The 27,927-nt window shown below is 46.3% G+C and overlaps 3 protein-coding genes across 4 annotated transcripts; all 3 read left to right on the top strand.

Moving 5' to 3' along the window:
- The first annotated feature begins 2,836 nt into the window (after positions 1–2,836).
- Positions 2,837–6,656, top strand: LOC120504722 (lymphocyte antigen 6E-like). The gene is made up of 3 exons (XM_039714509.1): positions 2,837–2,943; positions 5,464–5,583; positions 6,341–6,656. The coding sequence occupies exons 1-3, from the start codon at positions 2,892–2,894 to the stop codon at positions 6,547–6,549; spliced, it is 381 nt and encodes a 126-aa protein (XP_039570443.1). The 5' UTR covers positions 2,837–2,891; the 3' UTR covers positions 6,550–6,656.
- A 2,367-nt stretch (positions 6,657–9,023) lies between these two features.
- On the top strand, positions 9,024–15,706 carry LOC120504646 (lymphocyte antigen 6E-like). Of its 2 annotated transcripts, none has more exons than XM_039714368.1 (4): positions 9,024–9,139; positions 10,106–10,421; positions 14,292–14,411; positions 15,085–15,706. In XM_039714368.1, exons 2-4 carry the CDS (start codon positions 10,370–10,372, stop codon positions 15,291–15,293), a joined length of 381 nt encoding a protein of 126 aa, XP_039570302.1. In that variant the 5' UTR covers positions 9,024–9,139; positions 10,106–10,369; the 3' UTR covers positions 15,294–15,706. The 2 variants fall into 2 exon arrangements, with proteins under 2 accessions (XP_039570302.1, XP_039570292.1); XM_039714358.1 differs by lacking the exon at positions 9,024–9,139 and adding an exon at positions 9,152–9,408.
- A 4,863-nt stretch (positions 15,707–20,569) lies between these two features.
- On the top strand, positions 20,570–26,425 carry LOC120504765 (lymphocyte antigen 6E-like). Its single transcript, XM_039714579.1, has 3 exons — positions 20,570–20,621; positions 24,651–24,770; positions 26,210–26,425. The coding sequence occupies exons 1-3, from the start codon at positions 20,570–20,572 to the stop codon at positions 26,419–26,421; spliced, it is 384 nt and encodes a 127-aa protein (XP_039570513.1). The 3' UTR covers positions 26,422–26,425.
- The last annotated feature ends 1,502 nt before the right edge of the window (positions 26,426–27,927 follow it).

The following is a 27,927-nucleotide window of genomic DNA, read 5'->3' on the forward strand; positions in this document are numbered from 1 at the left end:
GAAACATCCCTGGGTCTGGCTCCATCCCATCCCTCCATCCCGGGCTGAAACCATGCTTTGTCTGGCTCCAGTTACACAAAAAGGCCCGGCCTTGCACAAGGCATTCCCAAAGTCTGGCACAAACACCCTCTGTGGTTGCCAAGCCCCAAGTGGGTGAAGGTTTCTTTTTCCTCAAACTTCCAGGCGCTGTTAACTGTTTAATTGCCCTTGTGACACCCACTGGGTGACACCCAGCAAGTGACACCCACCTGGCCCAGTTTCTGCTGCAAGCCTCACCCTGCTGCCCTCCCCTCACCCTGCTTTTTTCATGTCCCTGGGAAATGGTTTTAACACCTCCCTGCCGTGTTCTCCTGGCACCATTTACACTCCCACTCCCTCAGTTGTCTTTGCCCTGGATTTTCTTCCAGCTCTCTTCACCCCTTGCTTGGGAAAAAACTGGATTTTGCTTCCAAAGGCACCGTTCCCTCCGGTGTGATGGTGCTGGTTGGAGCCCAGAGCCCTTGCAGTGGCCCTGGGCGTGACTGCAATGCCAAGAGGGCCCAAGAATAGCAGGGATTTGGGACCTGGCCAGAGCCTGGGATGCCTCCCAAAGCCTTGGCAGCCTCCCCCGGGGACACAGGGATAGGGGTCAGGTGATGCCCTGGATGCTTTCCCCATCCAGGTCGCACAGGAGCCCCCAGTGCTTGGTTAAACTGGGGTTTGGGGAATCCTGCAGCTTCCTAGGGCTGTTTTTAGCACCTGATTAGGGTCTGCACATAAGAAAATGTACATTTTCCACACAGGAGGGACTTCACTCCCATCCCATCTTATTCCTTTCCCTCACTCTGCCTGTCCTTAATTATTTCCCCCCAAGCTTTGTGTGTTTGCCTTGAATTATTTTGCTTCGCACCAATATTTCTCTGCTCCCTGCTTCTCTCTTTCCACTTCTGTCTGAAATATTAATCTTGTTTATTATTATTATTATTATTAACCTCTCCTCTCTCCAATCTATTTAAAAGCTTTCTCACATTCCCACTTCCCACAGCCCATTTCTCACTTGACATTTTTTCTATTCAGCTGCACTTTGTTTTAACAGCCTCATTTATTTACTGCTCATTTATTTGTTTTAATTCCAAAGCTTTTCTTCTTTCTTGTTGTGGGCTGTGTTCAAGGCTTGTTCCCTCTTCCTGCTGAGAAGTTGCATTTTTCTGCTCGATTGGCTCTGAGATGAGCTAGATTTGGGGGTGATAATTCATTTTCATTTCGGGATTTTTGATGGGATGAAAGGGAAGGAAGTCTCATTTTCCATTTTTCCAGCTGAGTGAGACAACCCTGGTGTTATACGTTAAACAAACATGTGGATTAATACCTGTTTTCTTCCCTCCCTGCTCCAGCAGATCCTGTTTCCTGCCTGATGTTTTTCATGCCTGTATTTATAAAGAATCTTGCTCAGAAAGAATGTTTTTTTCCCCAGATTATTTCTGAAATATTGTTGCTGCATTATCTGTCACGTGGGCCTTTCACATCCTCACTAAAAGATGAAATAGTTCAAGATTCCTGCTCAAGGTCAGACCAGAGAAGAGAAAGGAAAACTTGGAAAACTGGGGGCTCATCCCCTCCACCCTCTGGACGCCGAGACAGAGTCACTGAGGGTTGAAGCTGCTGCTGCAAAAAAGGAGGAACTGGGCAAAGAAAAAATGATTAAAAGCAAAAAAACTCCTAACAGGGGTTGGGATTGGGTCCAGCTTCCCCGGATTTTGCCGGAGCAGGGCAGGAGTTGGCCTCGCTGATCCTTTCAGGTCCCTCCCAACCCAAGGCATCCCGTGATTCTGTGATTAATTTGGGGAAAACAAAGAGCACCTGGATGTTATTTCTTCTGTTTCCACGCCATTTGTGACCTTACAAGCCTTGACCCTGAGCTCCCCTTGGTAATTTCTCTCTCCAAAGGGTCCTGCCAAAACTTTTTGGCCAGGATTTCTTTTATTTCTCAGTCATTTTCACTCCCATTTGTAGATTTTTCACTCCTGCAGGTGCCTCCATGCACTTTGTGCCTCTCCTGCACCCTGAGTCATTTGGCTCCTCTGCACCCTGAGTCAAGAGGTGGTGTGGGAGCAGAAGGAGGGAGCCCAGAAAGACTGGAAAGGTCATGGGGGACTGGAAAAACCTGACAGAGTCCGGAGCTGGTCTCCAGGGAGCAACAAACATTATCACCTGGAAACCCTGGATGGCTCTGGAGGAGAGAAGAACAAAACAAAAGCATCAAACCCCCATCCCTGCCTGCACTGTTGGAGCCTCTGAGTGACATCTCCAGGCAGAAATAGTGGGATCAGGGGTGGAACAAAAGGATCTTTAAGGTCCCTTTCAGCCCAAATCTTTCTATAATTCCATGATAGAAGGAATGCTGCTGCTTCCTGCTTAAAGCATTATGTACAAGGGAAATAATTCTGAAAGGCTCTGGACAATCAAAAAATCTTTCCTTGCCTCCTCTCCCACTTCCCAGAGATATTAAGCTCCCATTCCATGGCAGAGAGAAAGGATGGAGGGTGCCAGCAAGCAAGGTGTCACCCCAGCCATGCCCTGACTCACTCCAGGTTTTGTGGCTCAGCCCAAAAAGGGACTGCCGTGTTTGGATCAGCACAATTACTCCCCAAATTAGCAATGCAGACACGAGCAGGCCTCGGAAAAAAAGATTGGATGAGAAAGACAGGTGAAAAAACATTGCTATCTGCAGCCTCATAATAGGTCCCTACGCACAAACACACCCAACACTGATCACATCTTGGGTGCTGTCACTGCCCAAACCTCAAATTACTGCAATCAAAGGAAGCCAGGGATGAGGCAAGGCTGGTATAAAACCTTCCCGGGGTGCATCTTCCCACACTGCTCCAGCTCCGAGGGCGCGAGGACCAACCATGAAGGCTTTTCTGGTGGCCCTGCTGGCTGCAGTCCTGTGTGCCCAGCAAGGTAAGGAGAATGGGAGAGCCAGAGGAGAGGAAAAACAAGGAGATAAATAGGGACAAAAGGGTTTGGAAGCTTTTGTTGCAGCTGCTGAGGTCTTGGCAGGGTACTTTTGATGTCAGCCACGGCCAGAAATATTTGGTGTGGTTGAGTCCTCGCTCCTGGGTGGGTTCTCTGTGACCTGGAGGAGATGAATTCTGGTTTCTCACACCCTCAGATATCCAGCTCCAACCACTCACAGCTGAAGACACGACCTGAAAAATGCTGACAGGACTCAGGCAGGGCTCAGAGTTTTTGCCTTTGGTTTGATTTTTGTTCCTGAATGAAACTCGAGGAGCTGTTGCGGACGAAAGCGTGGCTGGTCTTGGCACCACATCTCCTGCCAGCATTTCACTTTATTCCCCGCAACTCCAATTAGGTAATGAGGCTGCTGGCAGGTATTTGAAAGCCTCAGAGCTCTTTGCTCCTAAATTGCAAGGGCTGTTAAGTGCCTGGGAGTTGCGTTTGGAATGGGATGCACAACGCTCTGCTCTTGTCCTCTTTAAAAGGAGGCACAGGCATACCTGGATAATTGCGGGGGAATATCCAGTTGGGAAATCTTGGCTCTGGGCACGGATTTGCCAGCCCGAGGAGCACAATTTGCACCGTTCAGGTTGTTTCTGGCTGCATTTGCAAAACTCCAGCTAATGGAGGGTGGAGGGCAGACGCAGGAAAAGCTTTAGAGCAGCTCTAATGGCTCGAGCTGTTATTGTTTCCTGGCTGGAAGGGATTTTCCTTGGATCACTTAGGGAGCATCAGCGCTTTCAGTTGCTGTCAGGCACGTGCTGAGGACTCGGCTCCATCTGCAGCAGGAAGTGGTTGGGGAAATCTGGCAGGAAAGCAGATCAGGGAGAGCTCCAGGGTCTGTAAATTGCAATAATCCTCGCCAGGTCTGGGTTTTGCTTTGCCCGCAGAGGTTCAGGAGCCCCCAGCTCGAGCTGGGAAACCTCCAGAGGAGAGGTGGGAGGCTGAAAATTGTCAAGTGATGAAGAAACAGTGAGAGATGAAGAGGAGAAATTAAATGCAGTTTGCAACAAGGCTGATTTTACTCCTGCTACAGAGAACCCCGAGCTTGCAACACCTGACACTGGAAAAGAGCAGAGAATCAGAAAGTGATAAAAGGGTTTGGATTGGAAAGGACCTTAAAGATCATCCTGTTCCACCCCCTGCCATGGGCAGGGACACCTTCCACTATCCCGGGTTGTTCCAAACCCTGTCCAACTTTCCTTGAAGCATCTGGGAAGGTTTCAGAGCAAGCCAGTGCTGAGACACCCAGAGCTCCTCAGATCACAGAGGGGAGGCCTTTTTTCCTCCTCCTTGGATAGTTAGAGACCAAAAGGGCTTTCAGTTCTCTTTTAAAACTGCTTCTGGAATTGTTTAACCAAGTGCCATGGGCAGAATCAACCTCAGATGAGAGCTTGAATTGAGAACAAACTTTGAAGGGCCACTGGGAGAGGTTTTCTTGCAAAAAAAAAAAAAAAACCACAAAAAAACCAAAAAAAATCTAAGTTTGATTGGAAGGGGTGTTCTGTGAAAAATAAAATTAAAAAAAAAAAAAAGCCTTCCTGGGCTGAGAAAGTCAGGAAAAACAGAACCAGGGAAATCTCAGACTCATGGAGACCCCTCACTGGTTTGTAGTTTTTGTTCACCTTCAACCGAGAGCTCTTCACCGCTGGTGACAATGGAGCAGGATTTCCTGGGAGCAGCTCAGCTGCCTCTGTCAGCCCTGCCCCAAAATGAGGAGCATTTCTTGGAACTTTGGGCAGGAGGGAAACAATTTCCACCAATTGTGAATCCACCTCTGGGGAACGAGAAGGCACATCTGTGTTCTAATAGCCAGTCTGGAAGTTTTATTCAATTTACTTCAGCTGTGCCAAATAATATCCCACTTTTTTTTCTGTCTCTGGGATAAACCTGGCTCGTCAAAATATCATAAAATATCATGGAGAACACCCTGTTCCAGGTGCTGATAGGAATAATCCATCCATTGTCCAGGGCAGCCTCTCCCAGGGAACTCCCTTTACTCTGGTGCCTCAGTAATTTGGCTCCCAGGGGTGTCACTAGACAATAATTAATTCATGTCTGGGCAGGGTTTTGCAGATGTGGGGTGAAAGTATTTAAAATTTACCTTTAGAATTGAGTCAGTTCCTCCTCTCCTTGCCAGGACTTTACTTTTGGAGGTTGGTTTTCAACAAGGCCAACATGGATCCTTGGGAGAAGAAAAAAATCACCTAAAATTGCTGCTCAGGCTGAAAAATGTAAATTTAACCCCTTAAAATCTGTAGTCCAGACAGAAAACTTGGTTTGCCCTCTACATTTGTTTTCTCAGCTCCATTAATCAAACCCAAACTTATTTCACTTGCTAGGACAAGTTGTTCACACCAGACTTTCCCCCTTGTATTTTCCAAGGCTTTTGGCACTTTTTTTTTTTCCCCAGGAGGGAATTGCTGGGAATAACTAATCTGTGTTGTGGGTGTTTTTTCCCAGCTTCCTCCCTGTTTTGCTACATCTGTGACAATGAACATTCCAACTGGAACTGCATGAAAACCTACAAATGTGAGGACCATGAGAAATTCTGCACGACCACGTACAGCACTGCCGGATTCGGTGAGTCCCAGAAAATGGGATTTTTTTTTTTCTTCTAGAGACATTGGTGGGCAACTTTTTAAAAGGGAATTGATGGAAATTGATGGTTTTGTTGGAAAGAAGTGATGATTTTGAGGTTGAAGTGTCTCAATGTGATGAGTGTGAGTCCTTTGAGGTAGAAGGGACCTTCAGGATCATCTAATTCCAGGGATATCTCCCACTAGACCAGGTTGCTCCAAGCTGGCTTTTGACACTTCCAGGGATGGGACAGCCACAGTTTCTCTGGAAAACCTGTGCCAGCCCCTTGTGGAAGGGCTGGCTGGAACACCCAAATTTCAGGAGCAGCCTCTGTTGTTTGATCTGAGATGTTTTGGGATGGAGAATAGAAAAGGGTTGGGTGCCAATAACATGGTTTTAAAAAATGCAGTGGAATTGGAATGCATTGAAAAAATGCATTGGGAATGTAATGGAATTGCTGTCCTAAAGGAACCACAGAATCATTTAGGTTGGGAAAGACCTCTAAGGTCTTGAGGCCAACCTTTGATTTGCCACCACCTGGGCAATCAGATCAGAGATTTAGGCCAGTGTGGGTTTCAATCAAGGACTTCCCAAACATTTGATCCAGGACTTGTGGATTCACACCCAGTCTTGTCAAACCCCCTGAAAGCTTTTATTGCTGTGTGAAAAATCAAGGAAACTGCAAACCCCTCTCCTCTGGTCAGCTCTTCCAACAGAATCCTAAATCCCAGCTCTCCTTTCCTACCCCTTCTCCACCCAGGCAAGGAGGTGGGACACCGCATCACCAAGAAATGCTCTGTGGACTGTCCCGAGACCAACGTGAATTTTGGGATGGCCGCTTATTCCACCAAGTGCTGCAGCACCTCCCTCTGCAACTTCAGCGGCGCCAACAGCATCCGGATCAACTACGCCGTGGTCCTGCTGGGAATCGTGGGAAGTTTGATCTGTGTGCTCAGGGTGGGATTGTGATCGGGGCTGGCAGAGGATTGTGACCACCCGAGAAGCCACAAGGAATTCCCCAAGAGAGGAACCTCAGGCGAGTGTTTCCAGCAGCGACCCTGTTGTATTCCAAGACATTGCTTCAGATCCCAACATGACACCTATTCTTCCCCACTGTTGTTTTATACTAATTTTTCCCTGGAAAAGCTCTTTTGATAGCAAGTGTGTGATAATTGTCAGACAAAATAAAGATTTGTGTTATTCTAGAGTGTGTTTGTTGTATCCGCACCAGGACCAGCCTGAGAAATCAGCTCTGCTTCACATTGAATTCCACTTGGGAGCCTTCTCCAGGCTGCCTTTCCTAACTTTCTTCCATCCAGCAGCTCCAGACACTCCACAGAGCCAGATGGTCTCCCAGATCCCTCTGAGATAAGGAAAGGTCAGAAATGTTTGTGTTGTTCCCATTGCAAACAACAGCAGGAATTGTTTTGTAGATGCTGAGACAGGACCAGGAATTTGGTCCTGCAGGAATTTGCACTGGGAAGTTCTCCTGGGATCTCTGCAAGGTGAGTTGCTCCAGCTTTTGAAACAGATAAAGGTCCCATCCCAAGATGCTGGAGATGCCCAAGGTAAGGAAAACGCTGCTGGAATCTGTTCCCATGGAAAGGAGACCCCTGTGCCTGCTTGAAGAAGCTGCTGAGTGTTTGCTCCTGATTTTCCTGTGGGAAATGGGCAGGAAGAGTCTGGAAGAGGTGATGGTGTCTGAGCTGATTGGGGAGGTCTCTGCTCCGTCCCTTTCCAGGGTTTCTGCTGCATTTCCAGCCTTGGGGATGGTGGAGATGGGATGGAGATCCCCTTCAGCTCTTGGAGGAGCAGAACTACAGCTAAAATGGGCGAATAAAATAATCTTGGAGCGGGAGAGTGTGGAAAAGTGCAGCACTGAATTTTGGGAGGGTCTTTATAGTGGCACCTGGAAAAAAAGCCTCCAGTCCTGTTTTATTTGAGGGGAATCTGGTGCTGGATTTGAGGGGAATCTTACTCCAGATTTGAGAGGAATCCTGCACTGGATTTGAGGGGAATCTTAAGCTGGATTTGAGAGGAATCCTGCACTGGATTTGAGGGGAATCTTGAGCTGGATTTGAGCAGAATCTTGTGCTGGATTTGAGAGGAATCCTGTACTGGATTTGAGGGGAATGTTGACCTGGATTTGAGGGCAAGACTGTGCTGGATTTGAGAACAATCCCGTGCTGGATTTGAAGGGAATCCTACCCCACCAGCACTGCAAATTCCATGTGTTTCCGTGCAACGGGGAGAAACCGCAGTGCTGGGAGAAGGTTGTAAAAATGGGATTAGGTTTAGTCATCCCATAAAGATTTAATTTCTGGTCAGGAAGGGTGTTTTGGAATTTATTTCAATGGGATAACTGAAGTGGAGTAACTGAAGTTGCAGAATTTCTGAGGGGAATATTTCCCCAGAAACTTGGGGCTTTGCACTTTTAAAAATCACTTTTAACATAAAATCACTTTATGTTAATCACAATAGTTTCTGAGATGCTTCTCAAAGCTTTCGACCAACTTGAAGTTCCACATTTAGTAACAACAGCTGAATTTCACAGATACTTTTGCATTTCAGCACTTGTTTGATGAAAATTGCATTTTCCCCCCAAAATAAACAATTGTTTGCCCTTCTCATGTGATGATTTCAACCAGGTTTAGAACAAGATAAACAAAACATTTTCCTCCTTTCTTTCTCCACTCCACCGTGTCAAGGGAAATAAATTTTTCCACCTCACTTTCCACTTTCACCTCCAGTTAAATCCCCTGTTACTCTTTACAAAATCATCCTGAATTTCATGAATTCCAAGCACTTGTAAACTGGGATTTTAACTTCTCCTTTGCCTCAGTTCTTCTCATGTCATCTGTGTCTTTCCTGCCCTCATGGTCTCCTTTCCTTCTGTCACCTGGCCCTGGTAGGGACAAAATATCAGAGGGCCATATGGACCAGCTGGAAGATTTCAGGAGCATCTCGTGGAAAATCTGTCAGGAATCCTGCAATAAAGCCTTGAAGAAATCCATTCTGTCCCTCCAAATCTCAGCAGCTTGCAGGAGACAGGAGATATTTTAGGGTTTGGCATGGATGAGATTTTGAGGGAAGGGGAAAAAAAAAAAGCCGTGCCTGAGCTGCTATTTCTGAACCTGTCAGGGGATGCTGCTGGAGATAAATCCCAGCGTGGGCTGGCTCTGGAATGGAGCAGCATCTCCTTGGGATTGGAACCCCCCAGATAGGCCCCAATAAACATGGATTTACCACTAAAAACTCATTAAATCTACTCTGGCTTGGGGAAAATAAAATATTTTGCAATATTTTGCACTGGCATGGAGGGAGCTTTGTTTTCCTCCTGCTGGGTGCCATGAGGAGGCTGATGGAGCCAAACCTCGCCCTTCCTTGGAGCTTTTCTGGCTAATTGCCACCTCTGCTCCAAATTAGTTTCGTGCTCTGCCTATTGGGAAGGCCAAAATTCCCTTACTCATGCAGGGCTGCAGAGGGACAGTGTTTATAAGTCCAGCTTGGAGGTTTTGGAAAAACTGACATCACCTCAGGAGCCCGGCCTGTTTTCCCGGTGAGAGGAGGGCTGGAGGTGGGACACATCAGAAGCCCAAAATATTCCATGGGAGATGGGAATCTGGGCGAGTTGGAGAGAAGGAAAAAGGGGATAAAGCAGATGGAGAGCAGCGAGGGTGCTGGCAGAGGATTTGGGGCAGCTCCTGCAGTTCCGAGGGTCACGTGAGAGGATCCAGCTCGACCTTTCCTGGGATTGTGCCTCTGTTCTGCGACTCGATGGCAGAAAGGCAACAGTGGGAGGGAAAAACAACAACAATGCCCTAGAAGGTGGGAATGGTTCTGATTTTATTAATGGAAATTGGATGAAACGTGGTTTAAAGGAAATAAAACCAAAAAAGGAGGGGTAAAGAGCACAATCTGGGAATCCAATGGAATAATCCTGTTTGGCATTTCACAAATTTTTTTTTCTGAAGACTTAATGAGTTGAGATCATTGATCATCCAGCCCCTCCTTCTTCATGCTTTAATTGGTTTGTGTTTTTTTCCCTGACATTTTTTTTTAAATGAATTTGTGAAAAAATTCCCAGCTTGTTCTGTGCCATGGGAGTGGGTGTTATTTCTATTTTTTAACTTAAATGGTCATTTTTCTTTGCTCTGTGGAATCTATTTTTTAATAAGATAACATTTTCTCCTCACAAAAATTATCCCAGAAATATTTCTTCAAAATCTGGATGATTTTGAACTTAAAAAGGAGACAGAAAATGATGCCTGGTCCCCTATGAAAAACAGTGGAAAGATTCTGCTCTTCTGATCTCACTGTCTTTACAATCCTGGGAGACATGTGGGAGAAGTTTCCATCCCAAATTCAATTTTAAATTTAAATTCCCTCCATTTCCATAAGTGCAAGGACACGATCTTGGAAGATGCAGCCCACTCTGAAACCTGGAAAAGAAAACCTTATTCTTTTGGCAGGGAAAATTGCTTTGTTTTCATGTTTTGCTTTTCCCCCACTTCTCCAAAATTAGAAACAGTTGCAGAGTTCACGTCAGCTGGAGCAGCTGCGTTGTGAAACGACCAGGAAAAGAAGTTGTGGCAAAAAACACACCCCCCTCCTGATTTCCAAATAAACGCCCTTCTCCATACAAGCCCGGACACGCTGCTCCCAATTATCCATCATCTGACACAGCAGCCTCTGGGTATTATCTCTGGATCAAAGCAAGCACTGCAGAGGTATAAAACCTGCCCTGCACGAGTCCTGCTCATTTTGGAGGCTCCCAGACCTCTAAAGGATGAAGCTTTTCCTCCTGGTCGTGCTCGGCGTCGCCCTGTGCACGGAAAGTGGTGAGTCCCGAAAGGATTGGGGAACCGTCCCCGAAACTGGGGCATGGCTTTGGCATTCCAGGATTTTGCAGTGTGGATGGTGAAGCTGAAGGGTCAGGGAGGAGTTATTCCAGGAGAAGGGGGACAGGGGGTTTAACCCCACCTGAAGTTGGAGGGGTGATGAGGAGTGGGGGGTGAGATTGCCACCTCAGATGATTCCTGCAGACCCAGCCCAGCCCCTGGGATGGCTCAGTGGCAGCTGAGAGCTCCATGGGGATAGGGATATCCATGAGGGATATCCAGGGCAATATGTGCAGTACATCTCTGGATTTGACATTAAAGCCTGGTTTGGTTTTGTGGTTTTTCTGGGTGTTTTTTTAATTGGTTGCACCTCAATCCATCATTTCCTAAATGGACAGAGGTGGTTGAGCCACAAGAAGGTGCAATTCCTTGTGGCTTCCAGGTGGCAACTTTGCTGATCACAGAATCCCTAAGGCTGGAAAAGACCTCTAAGATCGTGGAGTCTGATCTATTAGGAAAAAATTCCATAATGGAAATGGCGGTCGAGCATCCAGGCTGCCCAGGGAAGGAGTGGGATCACATCCATGGGAGTGTTCAGAAAAATCCATGGTCCTCAGAGCCAGGGTTTAGTGCTGAATCTGGACTCGATGGTCTTGGAGGTCTTTCCCAGCTTTAATAATTCCATGATTCCCAGCTGATCCCAGGTTTGGGATGGAGACACAGAGTCCCTTCTCATTCTGATAATTGTCTGGGGGATTTTTTGGGAGAGCACTGGGAAGCTGCACCTCAATTTTCCTGGCTGGACTCTGCCAAGGACCACACCTCGTGCTCTGGGTCAGGCAGGGAACAGAAGGTGCAGCCTGGAATATCCCTCTGTTTTAGGGGAATGGTTGATTTCCTCAGCTCAGGGGGCTTTTACCTCTTTGTAAACTGAATTTTTCCCTGTAGGATTTGATCTGCAAATTCCTGGCCATTCTGGTCCTGGACTAACAGATCTTTTTGGCTCCCACTTAATTTGAGGAGGGAAATGTTCCTATTGATGGATTTCACAGGCTTGATACTTGGAATTGTGCTCAAGCTCAGGATGTTAAGGCAAATAAAAGGACCTTTTCCTGCAGCTTTGCTCCCATTTTTTTAAAAGATCAAGGAATGAGACAGCAAATTCCTTGAGGAATGTTTATCTTCAGGTAGAGCAGAGGTCCTGGTGAGTGTGGAGATATCCAAAGGCAGCCTGGATTAACTCAAGGTTTGCATGTGGAAGAAATAAAATTCCCTTCCCCTCTCAGCCCTTGTTGCAACAGATACCTCAAGAAAGAAAATTAAAGTGTTTTTCTGTTGCTTGACCAAAATTGTTCTCCCTGACTTCAGGGTGTGCCAGTTTAGGAGCCAATCCCAGAGTTCTGGATTAATTGGTGAGTCAGAAATCTCTGGAGCACAGAGAGAGGTTGAAAAATTCATCCTTGTGTGGTTCTTCCCCCTCCTCCTGCCAAGGAGGCTCCCAGGGCAACTGGAGTCTGAAATTAGGAGCTGTGGGAGGTTGGGATGAAACAAGCTCCATTGTTTCCTGCACCCCTCCTCCTGCCAAGGAGGCTCCCAGGGCAACTGGAGTCTGAAATTAGGAGCTGTGGGAGGTTGGGATGAAACAAGATTTGGGCACGTAACCAGCTCCATTGTTTCCTGCACTGATTCAGGAAGTTTTCCTGGGAATGGCCTTGGATTAAAGATGCTGCATTTATTAAGGATTAAAGTCAGCTCTGTGTCTGGAAAATCCAGTTTGGGGACTGAGTGTTTCTGTGAGGAAAGGGTGGTTCCCAGTGGGGTGGAGGTGAAATATCCCATATTACGTTCCATATAATAGAATTTTGCATGAGAAAGGAGAATGAAACCAAACACTTTGGACAGGGACTATTTAAAGGAGGGTCCCAGACTTGGAAAAAATAAATTTGTGCCTGAAAGGTCAGGACAAAGCAAGAGCCACGCAGGACAAATGGAGCTTCTGGAGATGGGAATGACCATGATAGGAAGCAAATTCAAAAAGTCTGGATATGGAGTCAAAGAGAGCCAGGTGCAAAGTCTGAGGCTTTTGGAATGACCATGGGAATGGTGGGAAGTGGGATCTGAGTTGTCTGGTGGCCTCTGCTCAGTGCCAGTCAGTGAGGGACAGCAGAGGAAGAGTAGGGAACGTGAGGGCTGTGGACCACAAGAGGAAAGGCCATGGGAAAGAAGGGGATGTTGGCTGGAGTGGGAAAAGAAGGCAGAGTTTCCACTCAGGCAGAGGAAGAATAAAAGCAAAACAGTGATCCCGCGGTCATGGGCTGAGCTGGAGCCAGATCTGGGCTAGCAGGACACTCAAGGAGCCACATCTGGGCTAGCAGGACACTCAAGGAGCCTCTTTGGGACAGAAGGACTTGTCCAAAGTCAAACGAGGGCAGTGGCGAGGTTGGGACATCGCTGACAAAGGCACAAAGAAACCTGGGCAAGGGTGAGGAGTGAGGAAGAGGAAGAGCAAGGAAGGCAAAGCTAAAGGACAAAGCTGCTGCAAGAATTAGCTGAGCATTCACTGCCAGTAGCCGGGGGTATTCCTGAAACGAGGATGAGTTTAATCCCTGGAGGGTGACACTGCAGCCAGATAAACAGATGAGGAGGAAATTCCCCTTATCATTCAAAGAATCCTTCCCCAAGGATCTCTTTGCTCTCAATGATGCTTCAGCCTCGTGGAGTGCCAGCTGTTCTCATTCACTGATTTCAGCAAAGCACTTTGCAGATGCAGAGTGTTCCAGATGTGCACGTTTTGTGGAGGGAGGGAGTTATTCCCCATGGATGGCTGGGAAAAGGAATCTGCTCCAGCCAAGGCAGGGATTTGCTGAGCTCAGACTTCTACAAATCCAAGATTTTCGTCTTTCGAAAGATGCAACTTTCGATTTTCGAAAATCAACCCAAATCATAGAAAGGTTTCGGTTGGAAGGGATCTTAAAAACCATCTCATTTTAGTTTTTGGTATTCAGAGCAAGTCCCGGACAGTTGCTGCCTTTGAATGTGTTTTTTGTCCTTTTTTTTTTTTTTTTTTATTTTGAGGGGTTTTGTTTTTGTTTGTTTGTTTGTTTGTTTTTTAATATGTTTTTTTTAATTTGAGTGGTTTTGTTTGTTTTTGTTTGTTTGTTTGTTTGTTTTTTAACATCGCACATATCCACACCCCATTTAAGACAGAGTTTAGACAGTGACAGAAATCCTGACTCAAATTTTTCTGGGGTTTTGCTGGCTGACCTGAGTGAAAGAACCATTCTGATGCCCACATAGAATAAATCATAGAATCCTGGAATGGTTTGGGTTGGAAGGGACCTCAAAGATCATCCAGTTCCACCTCCCTGCCATGGGCAGAGACATCTTCCCCTATCCCAGGTTGCTCCAAGCCTCATCCAGCCTAACCTTAGACACTTCCAGGGATGGGCCAGCCACAGATTCCCTGGTCCAGTGCCTCCATACAAGAACCAGAGGCCAGAAGCTGAGGACTGGAGGGGCCAGGTTGGAAAGAAAAGCCAAGAGCTTCACACTACAAGTGGTGGGAGAGTGGGCTGCTCTTCCCAAAAACACAGTGGAGATGCCAGATGTTTTAATGGATTCAAGGAAAAGTCAACGAGACATCCAGAGGGAAGATCCCTGAAGGTTCCTAAATGAGCAAACCACAGATGTGGCAGCAATTTGAGCTTAATCTGTCTCCTGGAGAGTCCCTGGGGCCAAGTTTAATTTATGCAGGAATTATTTGCTGTGGCCACTGGGCTTGACAGATCCTCCATCCATCCACCCCCAGTTTGGTGCTCCTGAGGATATTCCCAGAGGTGCCTGATGGATGTTTCTGTGCTTCTTTTGCAGCTTTCTCCCTGACCTGCTTCTCGTGCAAAGATGCAACTTCCAACATCCATTGTCTCAGCACCACCAAATGCTCGGACAATGAGAAGTATTGTCTGACAACCTATTCCACCGCAGGAACCGGTGAGTGTGGAGCTTTCCCAAGGCCCTGAGGACAAGGTGGGGCTCAGCTGGGGCTGACAGCTCATCCTCCTCCCACCAGGCAGAACAATGGAGGAACAAATGACGATTTTAGCGTGCAGAGAACAAATCTTGGGAAGGTGGGAACTTGGCCTGGGTCTGTTGCAACATATCGTAAAAATACTTCTGATTCAACTCAAAATTAAATACTGCTGATTAAACACCGGGAGATGCTGGAATAAAAATAATTATTTTTTATTATCCCTGCACAAACTCCTTGTCTCAACTCCAAGTTCAAGTTTATGGCCATGAGGTGGCAGAAATGGAAAGTGCCGGGAGCTGTGGAAGGAGCAATCCCAAGGCACCGTGCCAAAGTCTTGCAATCACATTGTACAAATAAGTCCCAAATTCCTGCCCTCAGCCAGCCCTGAAACCAGCCAAGTATTTGTAAGGCCTGGAGAGAGTGTCCATAGGTCACACATACACAAATAATGACGGAATGTGATGAAACCTGAGGGAAAACCCAATGGCATCGAGGGCAGAATAAAAAATTCCCCACGGGATTGCACGGCCAGGCTATGACCAAAACCACTGAAACCTGCCAAAAAAAAAAAAAAAAAAAAATTGAGATGAAAACCTGAACTTTTCCTGTTGTTTTCTCTCCCTTCCACTCCAGGCAGTGACCGGAGCCAGCGAATCACCAAGAAATGTTCTGCATTTTGCCCAACAATCGACCTGAACTTTGGCATAGCTGGAGTCGCCACCAGCTGCTGTGAGACCTCCTTGTGCAACATCAGTGGGGCCAGCAGCGTGAAAACCAGTTCCACCATCCTCACCCTGGGGGTCCTGGCCAGTCTCGCCTGCATCCTCAGGATGGGTTTTTGAGGGGTTTTCTGGGGGGAAAATGAGCTGCTTGGCTTTGCATGGCACGGTTCAAGCTGTGCTCCATCAGGTGGGAATGCTGCCCTGTGCCTCCTACCTGGAAGGTCACCTCCCTTCAGGAGGTAATTTTTGCTCTTTCCACGCTCTGATGACAACACAAAATGATGTTTGGGAGAGAAAGGGGTAAAATGGAGCCCTGCACGTGCAGAATGGCCCCACGTGGCCACCATCTCTCCTACTCCTGGCATTTATAACTCCGTGCATTTTTTGCCTTTCATTTTATCCCTGCCATTCCCTTTTGCCAATTTTTTTTTTCCCATTTTCTACCATGTATCATTTTGCTGTGAGAAAGCCTTTAATATTCAAGTTGTTAAACAGAAACTGGGCACAATAAAGTGTTATTTTATTCTATTGTGTGGCTGCGTGGTGTGGTACACTGGGCGTAGCTGCTGGATGTATCCATGTTATGGGATAAAAGCGGAGGCATTTGCCTGCAAGTTGAATGGGAATAATGCTGAAATATATTAAAATTACTCTGCATTCACTTCAGGAAGCCTCTCCCCAGATTTTATTTTTTCTGCACTGCCAGAAATGGCATTTTTGTGACTCCATTTTGGAACAAAATGAATTCTATTTAACTTCCTTTCAATTCCTCTCCTGGGTCAGCTGCCTGGAAGGAAACAGCTTTTGAGCTCTCCAGGAAACAGAGGGGAAAAGGCAGGGCAGGTATCTGGAGCATTTTCTTTAAACTGGTTTACGATATCCCAGTGGAAATTCCTTTAGAAGCATTAGGTTTATTTAGGAAGGGGAGAAATATATCTTGCACCATGCTTAAAGGAAAGTCATAGGAAAAGACAGATGGTTTCTGGAAAGAAATATGGAATTTTCCAGACTCATCTGTGAAAAAATATTAACACTGCAAATAAACCTTTTATGTTTGCTCATCAAGTTAAAATTGAAGGGAATCATTACCCTGCTCTGACCTTCCTTGTGGATAATCTTAGGAATGAGATGTTTGCTCCCTCCGACCCTTCCAGGGAGGCTGAACTGTCTTCTCCTAGGAGGAAGGAGCTCTCCACAAGGATGATCCCAAGGGAGATCTCCCAGGGAAACCAGTTAAGTGCAGCTCACCCAGTTGGTTTTCTCTCCCTAGAAGACAGAAAACCTTGCACAGCTCCATGTACTGCTCATTTTGACAGGCATTTTCTGGGATTAGAGGAACAACAGCACTCAGAAACAGCCACACTTTTGTTCTTTAAACAGCTTTGCAGAGGAAACGTGGGCTCGTGGGTCCAGCTCATCCCACCCTGCTCTTACCCCTTCCTGTTCACCTTCCTCCCATCCACGTCCAACCCCAGCTCTGCATTCCCTGGCTGTTTTCTCTCCCAAATTTCCTCGTTGGCTTCTTCCTTCAATCTTACTCTGTGTTTTTCCATCCAAACTCTATTTCCTTGCCTCAACACATTCCTTCCTCCTCGGTGTAAATGCAAGATTGGCCAAGGATACTTTGATTTTGGCCATGAGTCTCCCCATTCTCCCCACGGATTTTATTGCCTATCCCAGCTGAGCTGGCTCCATCCATCTGCCCGATTTATTCTCCTCACCCTGCGTCCCTTCCTGTCAAATTCAGGGATATTCAAGTGACACAGATCCAAAAACCCCAAACAAGCCAATTCTGTGACCTTGGCTGGCCATATTCTGCCCCACACCCTGCTCCTAACACAGTGACAACTGAACAATTTGGAATAATTCTCACCCTGTGCTATCCACAAGTTCAGGATTCCTTAGGGACAATGGCTGGCACAGGGAAAGGCCAAGATGGGGCTGGTACGGCCTCAGGTCTTGTTCTGCTAAGCTTGGGAGTCCAGACCTGCCCTTGGCAGCCAGGTTTAAAATTAAGGTCATGTCTTGAGCTGCCTGAACTTGGCAGGTGCCTCTGTTTTGGGATGGGAAGGATCCTGGCATGCCAAAGGGGATGGAAGCATGTGGGACACCCCTGGAGGGTTTTACGGCTGCTGCATGGAGAAGTTATAAACAGCTCTGGGAATGTAGAAGTGCCATCCCTAAGGGAGCAGCTCCATCCTGGCTGGCTCCTCCTTGCCTAATTTCCCCCTGACCCCACAGGTTTTTCCCTAGTGCCAAACAAAACGCATCCATGTGCTCCAAAGCTGACCCATGTCCCAAAGCCCTTATCTGGAGGCGGGAGCAGCAACTTCCCTGAGGCACAGGAGGTCCTAAAAACATCAGAGCTCCTGTGGTGAACCCTCCCCTTGCATTGTTGTGTAAGAGGAGACTCTGCCAGCCTTCCTGAGAAATCCTGATTGACACCTCCCACGCAGGTGCTGCTCCCTAATTCCAAATCTTTCCATCACCCCGGGTTTCTGGTGCCTCCCATGGCTGCACACTCCTCACATGGGAGCACTGAGCTGCCCCATGAGCAGAGACATCTGTGATGCCTGGAGGGCTTTTGGGAAGGAGATGGGAGTCTCATTCCAGTAGCTGGGATTGATCCTGGGAGGTAACTGCCAGTCTCTCCCTGTGGATTATATAAAACTCATTTTTCAGAGCTCTGAGTCACTGCGCCAGGACCTGGATCAGACAAGGAGGCCTTTCCCTGCCTAAATGAGGCATCTGCAGAAGGTGCTTCAACTTTGGCCCTTCTTTTCCCTCTCTTGGGGCTTTCCCACCCTTGGTTTTGAAGAATCTGTGCTGCCTGCTGATCTCCTTGAATAATTCCCGTCTTTTCCCTCACAACATGAAATTCCTCCCCCTTTTCCCTGTTTATTTGCCCTAATCCAACTCAGTGCCTCAATGCCAAAGCAAGAGAGGGAATGGATACAAGATGTCGAAGCAACACCCTCACTGGGTCAAAAAAACTTCTGGAAGCCATGGAAAGGAACAAAAGGAACTCTTTTTCCAAAGCTGACTGCTGCTTTCTTGTCACAGAGCCAACCCATGGCTCCAATTTGAGTCCACTGCCAAATCATGGCTCCAATTTGATCCACTTTAATTTTCCTGCATGGATAATAAAATTACTCCAGAGAGGTGACTCAGCTTCCTTGGGGATTTTTCTTCCCCATTCTTTGCAATTCTCAATCTTGCTCCTCATTTGGTGTCCCTGCTCCAGGCCTTCCTCTAGGCTGTGATCCTGGGCTGCAGGAGACACCCTCTCCAAGCTGGATCCTTGAGTGATGCCTCTGAGTGCTTCTGAGTTTTGTAATCTGCCCTGTTGGGAAATAAATCTCTTTTCCATGCTCTCCATGCACCGGGAAGAGACAATGCTCCAGCATTCCAAGGTACCTTAGAACCACAGTACAAAGTAAGACACTGATGTCCTGGAGACAGCTCCCAGAAAACTCAGAAAATCCCATTTCCCACCCAAATTCCTCTCCTCAGTACATATTTGTTGGATGTGCTGGGGATGTTTCACCTCACTGCTCCTTCAAAGTCAAAGTCAAAGTCAAAGTCAAAGTCAAAGTCAAAGTCAAAGTCAAAGTCAAAGTAGTCAAAGTAGTCAAAGTCAAAGTCAAAAAGTCTAAGTCAAAGTCTAATTCTAAGTCAAAGTCTAGGTCAAAGTCAAACTCAACTTGTGCTGATCCTGTTCCCAGAAGATTCATGTGGGAATAAAAAGGATGTTGGAAAAGCCAACAAAGCCAGGTTGGATAGGGCTTGGAGCAGGCTAGGATAGTGGAAGGTGTCCCTGCCCATGACATGAGGTGATTTTTAAGGTCCAAGGTGGTTTTTAAGGTCCCTTCCTACCAACCCAGTCTATGATTCTCTGGAAATCAAAAGGAGCTGGGATATGAGAGGGGAAAGGAATAAACACAACGAGTCTGTGGGATAAATAAGACAAAAAAATAAGGGGAAAAAAATTGGTTCTTTCAACCTCACTGCAAAATGCCAGCAAGGAGCCACACCCACTAATGAGGGAGAAGAACCTGTTTATAAAACACTGGGGCAAAGGACCAAGTTGTCCTGGGTGAAGCACAAGGCTCAATTTGGTCATCACCACATCCCCACTGACCTCACCGACCTCCAAAACCCAGGGAATGTCTGTTTGGACACAGGACTTGAACAACTCTGGAATTCACCACCTGATGACGTCATTCCAGGAGCAGATCAGGAGGGCCTGAAAAAAAAGTGTCAGAAAATCACACGGATCAGGAAATCATCCAGTGTTGGAATGATTCATGTTAGAAACAGACAAAAATACCCTGCTGATGGCTACATGCAGGGAATTGCCAGTTAAGTTATTCCATAATTGCCAGAAAAAGCGGGGTTTGACAATATTTTCTTTCTGCTGTCCAGGACTAATCTTGTTTTAGAAGAAGCTCTGTGGACTTGGCAGCTCGAGCTCTCACAAGATGCATCTTGAATGAGGGTCTCCATCCTAGACTGTCAGGAACAGATGTTAAGGAATTCAGAGGAGAGGAACAACACAGAGGAATAAAGGCAAAAGGATTGATTTAAGAGGAGAGATTGAAAAAATTACACTTTGAGGGATGGCTCTTTCCCGAACAGAGCTGCAATTCCAGGGTGCCAATTTGTGGGCTTGGAAATGGAGGCCTAATTTCGAGAAACTGTTGGGCGTGGAGAAGAGCAGCTCCTCTAAAGAATCCCTGGATAGCAGCAAAACTTAATTAAGTCAAAATTGTACAAGGTATTTGAGGATGACAAGCAGGAAAAAGAGCAGGCAGAGGGATTAACCAGAGGGAAAATTGATAAAGAAATGAAGACTGACATGAAAATTTGAGGAAAATCTTCTGTTTAACCAACCATTAGCTAATTTAATTTGGTGTAAAACACACTGATTTTGAGGTAAACCAGCTTAGGCCAGCTCAGAGGCTGAGTCCGGTGCTGTTGAATAATTAAAATCAATGAATGGTACAAATCCTGGAACGTCACGTGCTGTCTATGCAAAGGGACTAAAAAAATTCATTCCTTGGACAATCTCCCTGTGCCTCCAGGCTCTGCTTTCATCAGAGTATCAACTCTGGAAGGGAGGAAAGGAAGAAATTCAGAGGAGGAGAGAGCAGATCCCATCTTCCCATCACTCACACGACCAGAAGAGCAAGAAATGTGTGGCTGAAAGGGCTTTTCCCCAAGGTGCCAGCCTGTTCCAAGGGCTCTGGCGTGGAAAACTCCCACATGAACACTCCACACCCTCGGGTTGATTTCATGTCCACCTGGAACCTGTAAAACTGCTGCTGCTGTTGGGCTGGGGTATAAAACCTGCCCTCCAAACAGCTTCCCAGTGCTGCTGGGAGGATCTGCTGGAGATGAGGACTCCTCTGGTCACCTTGCTGGCTGCTGTGCTCTGTGTGGAACAAGGTGAGCCTCTCGTGCTGCTCCTACTTAAGACAAGGATTAGGGGGAAGATGGTGACAACTTTTTCCACGTGGCAATACCCTAGAGGGCTGTCACCAACTTTGCAGTGTTGTGATGGTGTCACCAATGTCCTTTTGCACCTCAATCAGTGATTTGATGCTGAAATGAGAATCTGATGAATTGATTCTTCTTCCCATGCTGGAACTCTGGTGATGCTGGATGCCAGGTTAAATCCACACCGTGGTCCTTGGGATCTTCCAAAAGGAGGCAAGCTGGAAGTGATAGAAAGCATAACAAAATTTTTATTCCCCTTAATAATTTCAGTTTTTGAGTATTTTAGAGACTTTTCTGTCCTGCTTTTTCCTTCCTTATAGTGGTTTGCCATGTGTCTTCCTAGAAAATGCAACACTGGGAGTTTTTGTAGATTAAATCAGCGGCAGAGGTGAAAGAACTTTTCATGTTGAAGGCATCCTGCTCCCAAGTGTTGTCCTCCTTCTGGGAGTGAGACACAAGTGTTGCTCCATCGCTCCTGGCATGTGGGTATGATGACCAGAGTGACAAATTTTCCCCCACACAAGATGGTTTCCCAGAAACCATGATACGAATCTGGTTGGGAAAGAGGCATCTAATTAATCAATTATCATTGATGTATCAACCCCCTACTCCTACATCCTTTGGAATGGTTTTCCAGCATGCCTGGAAGAGCAGGACCTTCGGCCAGTTTTGGGTGTGGGAAAATGACTATTAATTATTAAAAATTAAAATTATTTAGTGCCCACAATTCTTGATTGAAGCACATAACATGAGTAGAAGAGGAGAATTTTCAAAGGCAACATTCTCAGCATGACCCAGGATGAACTGGAAAGCTCACAGAGATCCAGGATCACAGGTTCATGGTGGGATTCCTCACTGGTGACATTTGATATTGGCAGCAGATTTCCAACAGATTTAAGGACAGGCTTTTGCACAGCACATTTCTGGGCCCAGCCTAGATCCAGAATAAGACATTTCAGCTTTCTGGCCTAAAACTGGGACAAATGAAAATGTGGAAACTCCATTTGAGCTTTCTCAGGTATCCTGGGTCTCATCCAAGAGCATAATGACCAAATTTTCGTCAAGACTCTTGATCTCTCAGCCAACCAAAGAGGGTCTTTCACCTTTTCAATCCATAAACTCACTGTTTTGTGAGGTTTGTGTCCAGCAAAAATCATGAAAGGTCTTGATCCTTTTCACAGAATCACATTAAGGGTGGAAAAGACCTCTAAGATCGTCAAGTCCTTGCTGCAATGTTGGACAAGATCAGGCAGATATTTGCTTAAGGTGTCCCTGAGAGTTTCCAGCAAGGAAGATTCCACAGCCTGGAATTGCTCAGAGACTCTCATCCCTTTAGGAATTTAGTTTTAACATCTCTTAGCATCTGTTTTTGTTCTGTTCTCCCATATTTCCACCACAGGACACATAAAATATTTTATTATTTTCTTCTTTGCTGTGTCTTTTTTCTTGCATGAAGAAGATTCCTGCGACTTTCCTCAGCATATTCTCATTTTCAACAAACAAACAAAACCCTTCCAACCTTTTTGACAAGGTCACATTTCCAAGATCTCTGACCTTCTCTCCTCCCTTTCCTCTGGTTCCTCTCCAAATGCTCTGAAGTTTTGGAAGTGCTGCGGAGAGATCTGGGCACCAGGGCTCCAGCTGAGGCCTTGCCAGGGTGGAAAGGCCACTTTGTTATCTTGCACATGACATTTCTGCCCGTGTCCCCGCGGGTTATGCCATTTTCCGTGGCTGGAATGTGACACTGTTGACTCCTGCTGTTGTCACTGTGGTTTTGAATTGTAGCTGAACCAATTATTTGCCACCCTACATTTAAGTGTCTCAGTTTTATCCATTGCAATTTATTAACCTTAATTTGATTGCATCCAATCTTCTTTTTCACTCTTTTACTGCATCCATCTGTCAAAATCACTTAAAATCACAGGATGGTTTGGGTTGAAAGGGAGCTTTAAGATCATCTCATCCCAACCCCTGCCATGGGCAGGGACACCTTCCACTATCCCAGGTTGCTCCAATTCCTGTCCAACCTGGCCTTGGACACTTCCAGGCATCCAGGGGCAGCCACAGCTTCTCTGGGAAACCTCTGCCAGGGCCTCCCCATCCTCCCAGGGAAGAGTTCCTTCCATTGCTCCAGTTGATTTGACCAATAAGCCTTGGGAATTACCCTCTGAGGTAATCATGGGATTTTCATGCTTGGCTTTGCACCCGTTCACTGGAATTTTCAGCAGCCCGTGTTTCCTGGGCTTGCTCGAGAACAACATCATTCAAAGTTGTTGCAAAAATTCCTTAAAACCTCCTTGAATCTCCTCTACGCTGCACATTAAAATTCAACTTCTAGCAGAGGTGAAAAAGGCAAAAAAAAGCTGCACAGGATCAACAGCTGGAGACTTTTTCCTTCCTTTCTATCAGAAACTTCTTGTTTCATGGTGTGACCTCCGCTATCCTTCCATTTTCTCAATGCCAACTTCTTATCGGACAAAAGTGCGCTCACAGGGACGTGTCCTTCAGCTGCTTTTGCCCTTTCCAAAGTGACAGACTGGCCCCAGACTTAGCAGGAACTCAGCCAGCGTTTGGCTTTGTTTCCCTCCAAACATTAGCTTTGTTTTTAAAGGAACTCAGTCACAAAACCCCACACTTTGCTCTGGGTGATTTCATGAGCTCTGAACTCAACCACCACTATAAAACCTTTCCATCTGCCCGGCTGGGGAGTGCTCTGCACATATTTTGGGGTGGTTTTGTTCTTCTTATGATGCCTCAGGTTTTAGCTTTTATGTTTTTCAGATTCTGTGCTACTTTTGTGTGAAGTTCTGAGCTTCATATTAGGGGATAGTAAACTCTCTTCACAGAGCAGGTAAACAAAACAATTCATTCTCTAGCTGGGGACCAAGGGCCATTGATCCAAATCTCAGGCCCAAGAGCATAAACAACAGCAGAATGAAGAGAGAAAAACAAGAAGGATGGGACTTCATAAGCTAAAGCTGTAATTGGACAATTAACCCCAACATGCAAATGGACCAGAACTTATAAAAGTGTGAGACCCTGTGACTGGTTGTCCATTTTGTGACCATTTTGGGTTCATCTTGGGTGTAGCCCTGGCTGGGCTCTTGTGCTGCCCAAGGTGTATCCATTGAGGCTTTCTAATAAATCCCTGCTTTATTCTTTAACTCTATCCAGTCTCTGTTCTAGGTCAGCCTTCACAAGGCATCACTTCCTTTTTTTTTTAACTACTTTCCAGAGGTCTGGCCTACCACATTCTGTTTTTGAGGGCAGACACAGACATTCTTGGCAGGAAACTCTGCGTGACCTTCCTGCCAATCATCTGCCACTGTTGTAGATGTAGGAATTACCTCACCAAATCTGCCTTTAGCACTTAAACCAAGCTTTTGGTTAAGATTTTCCATTCATTCCCGATTTTACGCTAGAAACAGAAGTTTGACAGAGCATCTGAGGGCTCTCACCAGACCTCCTAGAACTGAGGTTAGGCCAGTTCAGTGACGTCCAAGCACGAAAAAAGAGATGTGACAGCAGTCTTTGAGCCAGATGAAAGAGAAGTAGGACACTGGACATAGTCCACCTCCTCAAAATGCTATGAGCATCTTTAAATTCTCCCTGCCAAGCCCTGGCCAGGAGAAACCCTGAGCAGTAATTGGCAATTCCTGTGGCCGAGCCCTCAGGACTGAGCTGCTATGGCTCAGCAATAATCTCCTCCATAAAAGCCCCCAAATCCTTGAATTCTGCTCACATCTCCTGCTCCCAGGGATTGCAAACAGATCGATAACACTTCGCAGCCTGAGCCAGAGGAGACAGAGAAGGATTTAGTGCTGCTGCCACGGGTCAGGAGATAAAGAAAGTCACTGGTCATTCCCACAGAAGCATTCCTCAGGCTGTAACGAGGGAAATGGAGATCTCTGCACTGGGGTTTTTGTGGTTTTTAAACCTTGTAATGTGCTTTTTCCCGTTTTTTTTTTCCCGCCCCAGTTTATCCATTCATGTGCTACACCTGCCAAGAACAGGAGTCCAACAAGGACTGTTTGACCATTTCCATGTGTGCCAAGGAGGAAAAACACTGCGTGACCGTGCGGAAGGACGTCGGGACAAGTAGGTTTGGGAACAACACTTTGTTTGTTTTGTAGGAGAGCAGTCCCAGGAATGGGATTTCATCCCAGTATGGGAACAATAGGCCTTGATGACCAACTTTTAGGAGACACTGACCTTGTGGCTGCTGCAGTGTCCAGATACCCTTGGTATTCCTGCTGGAAACTGGGGAAAAAATGAGGACACACACAGAGCAGCACCAGGGAGTGGATTCACACCTGGAGCTGTGTGTGTTTCCCACCCAGAACTGTTTTGAGCAGTGTTTTGGCCAAACCTCACTGTGGCTGACTCCCTGTGCCAAGCACAATCCTTCAGGTCTGTCCTGGGGGCTCTGTGCCCTCAAAGACCTCCACATGCTCTTATCCCAAATCTCAGGTTATGCAGGACATTCCCCCTGTGTTTATATTGTAGGAAAAGCCATCCTGGTGGGAACGACCCAGCCTGAGCATCACTTCAGGCAGCTGGAGCTGAGAGCCATTCCATGTTAGGACTGACAAAACCTGAAAATATGGAGCCCAGAGAAGTCCTGATCTTAAAGGTCTTTTCCAACCTTAACAGTTCTTGGATTCTATGGCGCTGTGGCTGCTCCATCCTGGAAGTGTCCAAGGCCAAGTTGGATGGGCTTCTGAGCAACTTGGTCTGGTGGGAGGTGTTCCTGCCTCTTGGATTTTTCCTGGCTTTTATAGAAACAGAGCAACTGAGAGGTGTTTTAGAAGATTTTATTCTATTATCAGTCTCGTAGAAGGGTGAGACATAAGAGATGTAAAACTCAGCGCCATTCTATCAGAAGCCACCTTTTTTTCTGGTCACAATATTTTATAAATGTTTTTCAGCCTATTAGCAATACTGCTAATACTTCTAACACAAATCACCTATACTTTTACCCTATGTGGTCCTGCTACAATGCATCTTTCACAGTTCTAATTCTCTAAAATCCCTGGGTTTTCTTGCAAGGCCGTAGGTTGAAACTTGTTGAAACTTGTTTCCAGTTCAGTCTCTCTCTCAACAATGTCATCTCTGTTCCACGGCCTTCCTAAGTCAGCACACTTTATCTCAGCATTTGCACACAGATGTACAAGACTGTGTGAGCTTTCAGTCAGGTTTTGAGAATTCATTACAAATCCATTTCTCACATCTCCCCCTCTTTTTTGGATTGTAAAACTTTTTTACAATGGTCTTATTTGTCATTTGTTGTACATAGTGAAGTATACAAGTATACCATTCATTACAAATCCATTTCTCACATCAGCCCATGGATGATTTTTCTGCTTGCAACCCAAGCAATTCCATAATTCTATGATTAATTCCATGAAATTTGCCTTGAGGATTAATGCCTGGCCTTCCTTTACTCACCAAAACAGATTTAGCCACGAAAATATTTAAACTATTATTTTTCATCCTCCTTTTTCTCTTTTCTCCCCCACTTTTTTTTCCTTTACTAGAGCCCAACAAGCCTAAATACGTCATCTCCAAGATGTGCTCTCAAACATGTCCAGTAACAGGTCAGCAGCAAATCCAAAGCTCCCAGAATGTCTCCTGCTGTGAGAAACCCCTGTGCAACGTGAATGGAGTCAGCAGCAGGCAAAGCAGCCACGGAATGATGTCCCTGGGTGTCCTGGCCAGCGTCACTTACATCTTTGCATACGGATTGTGATGGGTTTGGAAGAGCTCCCCGTGATGGCTGAAATAAAAGTGTTGTTCTGGGATAATTTTCTGCTCTTAAAGATTCGTGTTTTGTGGTTGAGCTTCCCCCTGGGATTTTTGAGAGAGCCTGGATAAGTCAGGTGCTGAACTCCTATTGATTTCCTGAGCCTGCTTGAATCCAAAGTGTCCCCAGACATCCAACTCACCTAAGAAAACATACAGAAAATGGCCTTTTTGACATGTTCAAGCTTCAAATCATTATTGCTCCGAGGAGATCCTTGAAGGCATAGTTTTGTCTCTTACTTTCAAAGCTCTGTGAGGAATAACATCCTACTCTGCCTGAAACACAGGGAATGGCTCCACAGTTTTGTCAGCACAGGGGATGATCAGTGAATTTATTCACAGTGAGTTTGGGTTATCAAACGTCTGTTTATAAACAAGCACGTGGAAGTAAAGCTGATTTGTGGCAGTGTTGTGGACGTTTCTCCAGCCTCAGTGGGTAGAAATTTCTGGCTCCTCAGGGTCTTTCCTCCCATTCCCATTTTGAAATTAACTTCTCTCATCAGAGAAAAGGGGGAAAGACAGAGGGAAATATGTGGCTGAGAGAGGAAAGGCAGTGGGAAGGTGGGAGGGAGAAGGGAAGGAATTGGGGGACCCTGCTGAGCTGGGAGTTGCTCTCACACTGCCTCCTCAAGGACCTCATCCAGCTGGAAAACACATCCCCATATCTGCTTTTTCCCCAGGGCCAAAACAACCTCACACAGCTGTCACCAATCCCTGTCGTTCAGAGGTTGTGAGAGGCTTTCTACAGACCCACGTTCCTGGCAGAGAAACCATCAATTGTGTTGAGCTTTGTTTGGTTTTGCCCTCCACACTCTCTGCTCCCTCCTCTCCCCGCAGGAGCTGCAGCTGAGGGGACACAGAAAAGCTCTGTAGGAGGCTTGGGGGTGTCACAGAGAAGAAGAAGGGCAGCCAGCCAGGGACTCACACAAACAGCTCAGAGCTTCTTGGGTCACAGCCCCAGCTGCATGCTCCCATTCCTGGAAAACACACACACACTAAAAAAAAAAAAAAATAGAGAGAGAAAAGGAAAAGCTGGCAGCATCCCTAGCTCAGCTGTGTCCTGGGAGAAACCAGAGCTGGTCCAAACAATTGAAGGGTGTCGGGTTTTTTTTGTTGTGTTTGATGGTTAAATGAGATCTTTGCTTTCTCTGAAGCATTGCCCTGGAACTCTGCTGGGTTTTGGCTGCACACGTGGAGGGATGTGGATTTTTGAGGCATTTCAGCGTGCCTGGATTTCAGTTTTGCAGGAGGACGAAAGATTCCACATCAACTTCATGTTTTGTGCTGTGAGCTCTGGATCTGGTGACTGGTTTTAAATATTTTGTTTAGTGGATGGAGGGGAAATGAAGGAAATTAAGGAGGTGACACCACAGTGGTGGGCAGGGACAAGAGGACACTGACACCCCACTGAGCTGTGCCTGGAGATGACAGATGTCAAAAGCCCAAATCAACA

The sequence above is a fragment of the Passer montanus genome, unplaced genomic scaffold, assembly GCF_014805655.1.
Source record: "Passer montanus isolate IOZ18808 unplaced genomic scaffold, ASM1480565v1 scaffold100, whole genome shotgun sequence".
Taxonomy (NCBI): Eukaryota; Metazoa; Chordata; class Aves; order Passeriformes; family Passeridae; genus Passer; species Passer montanus.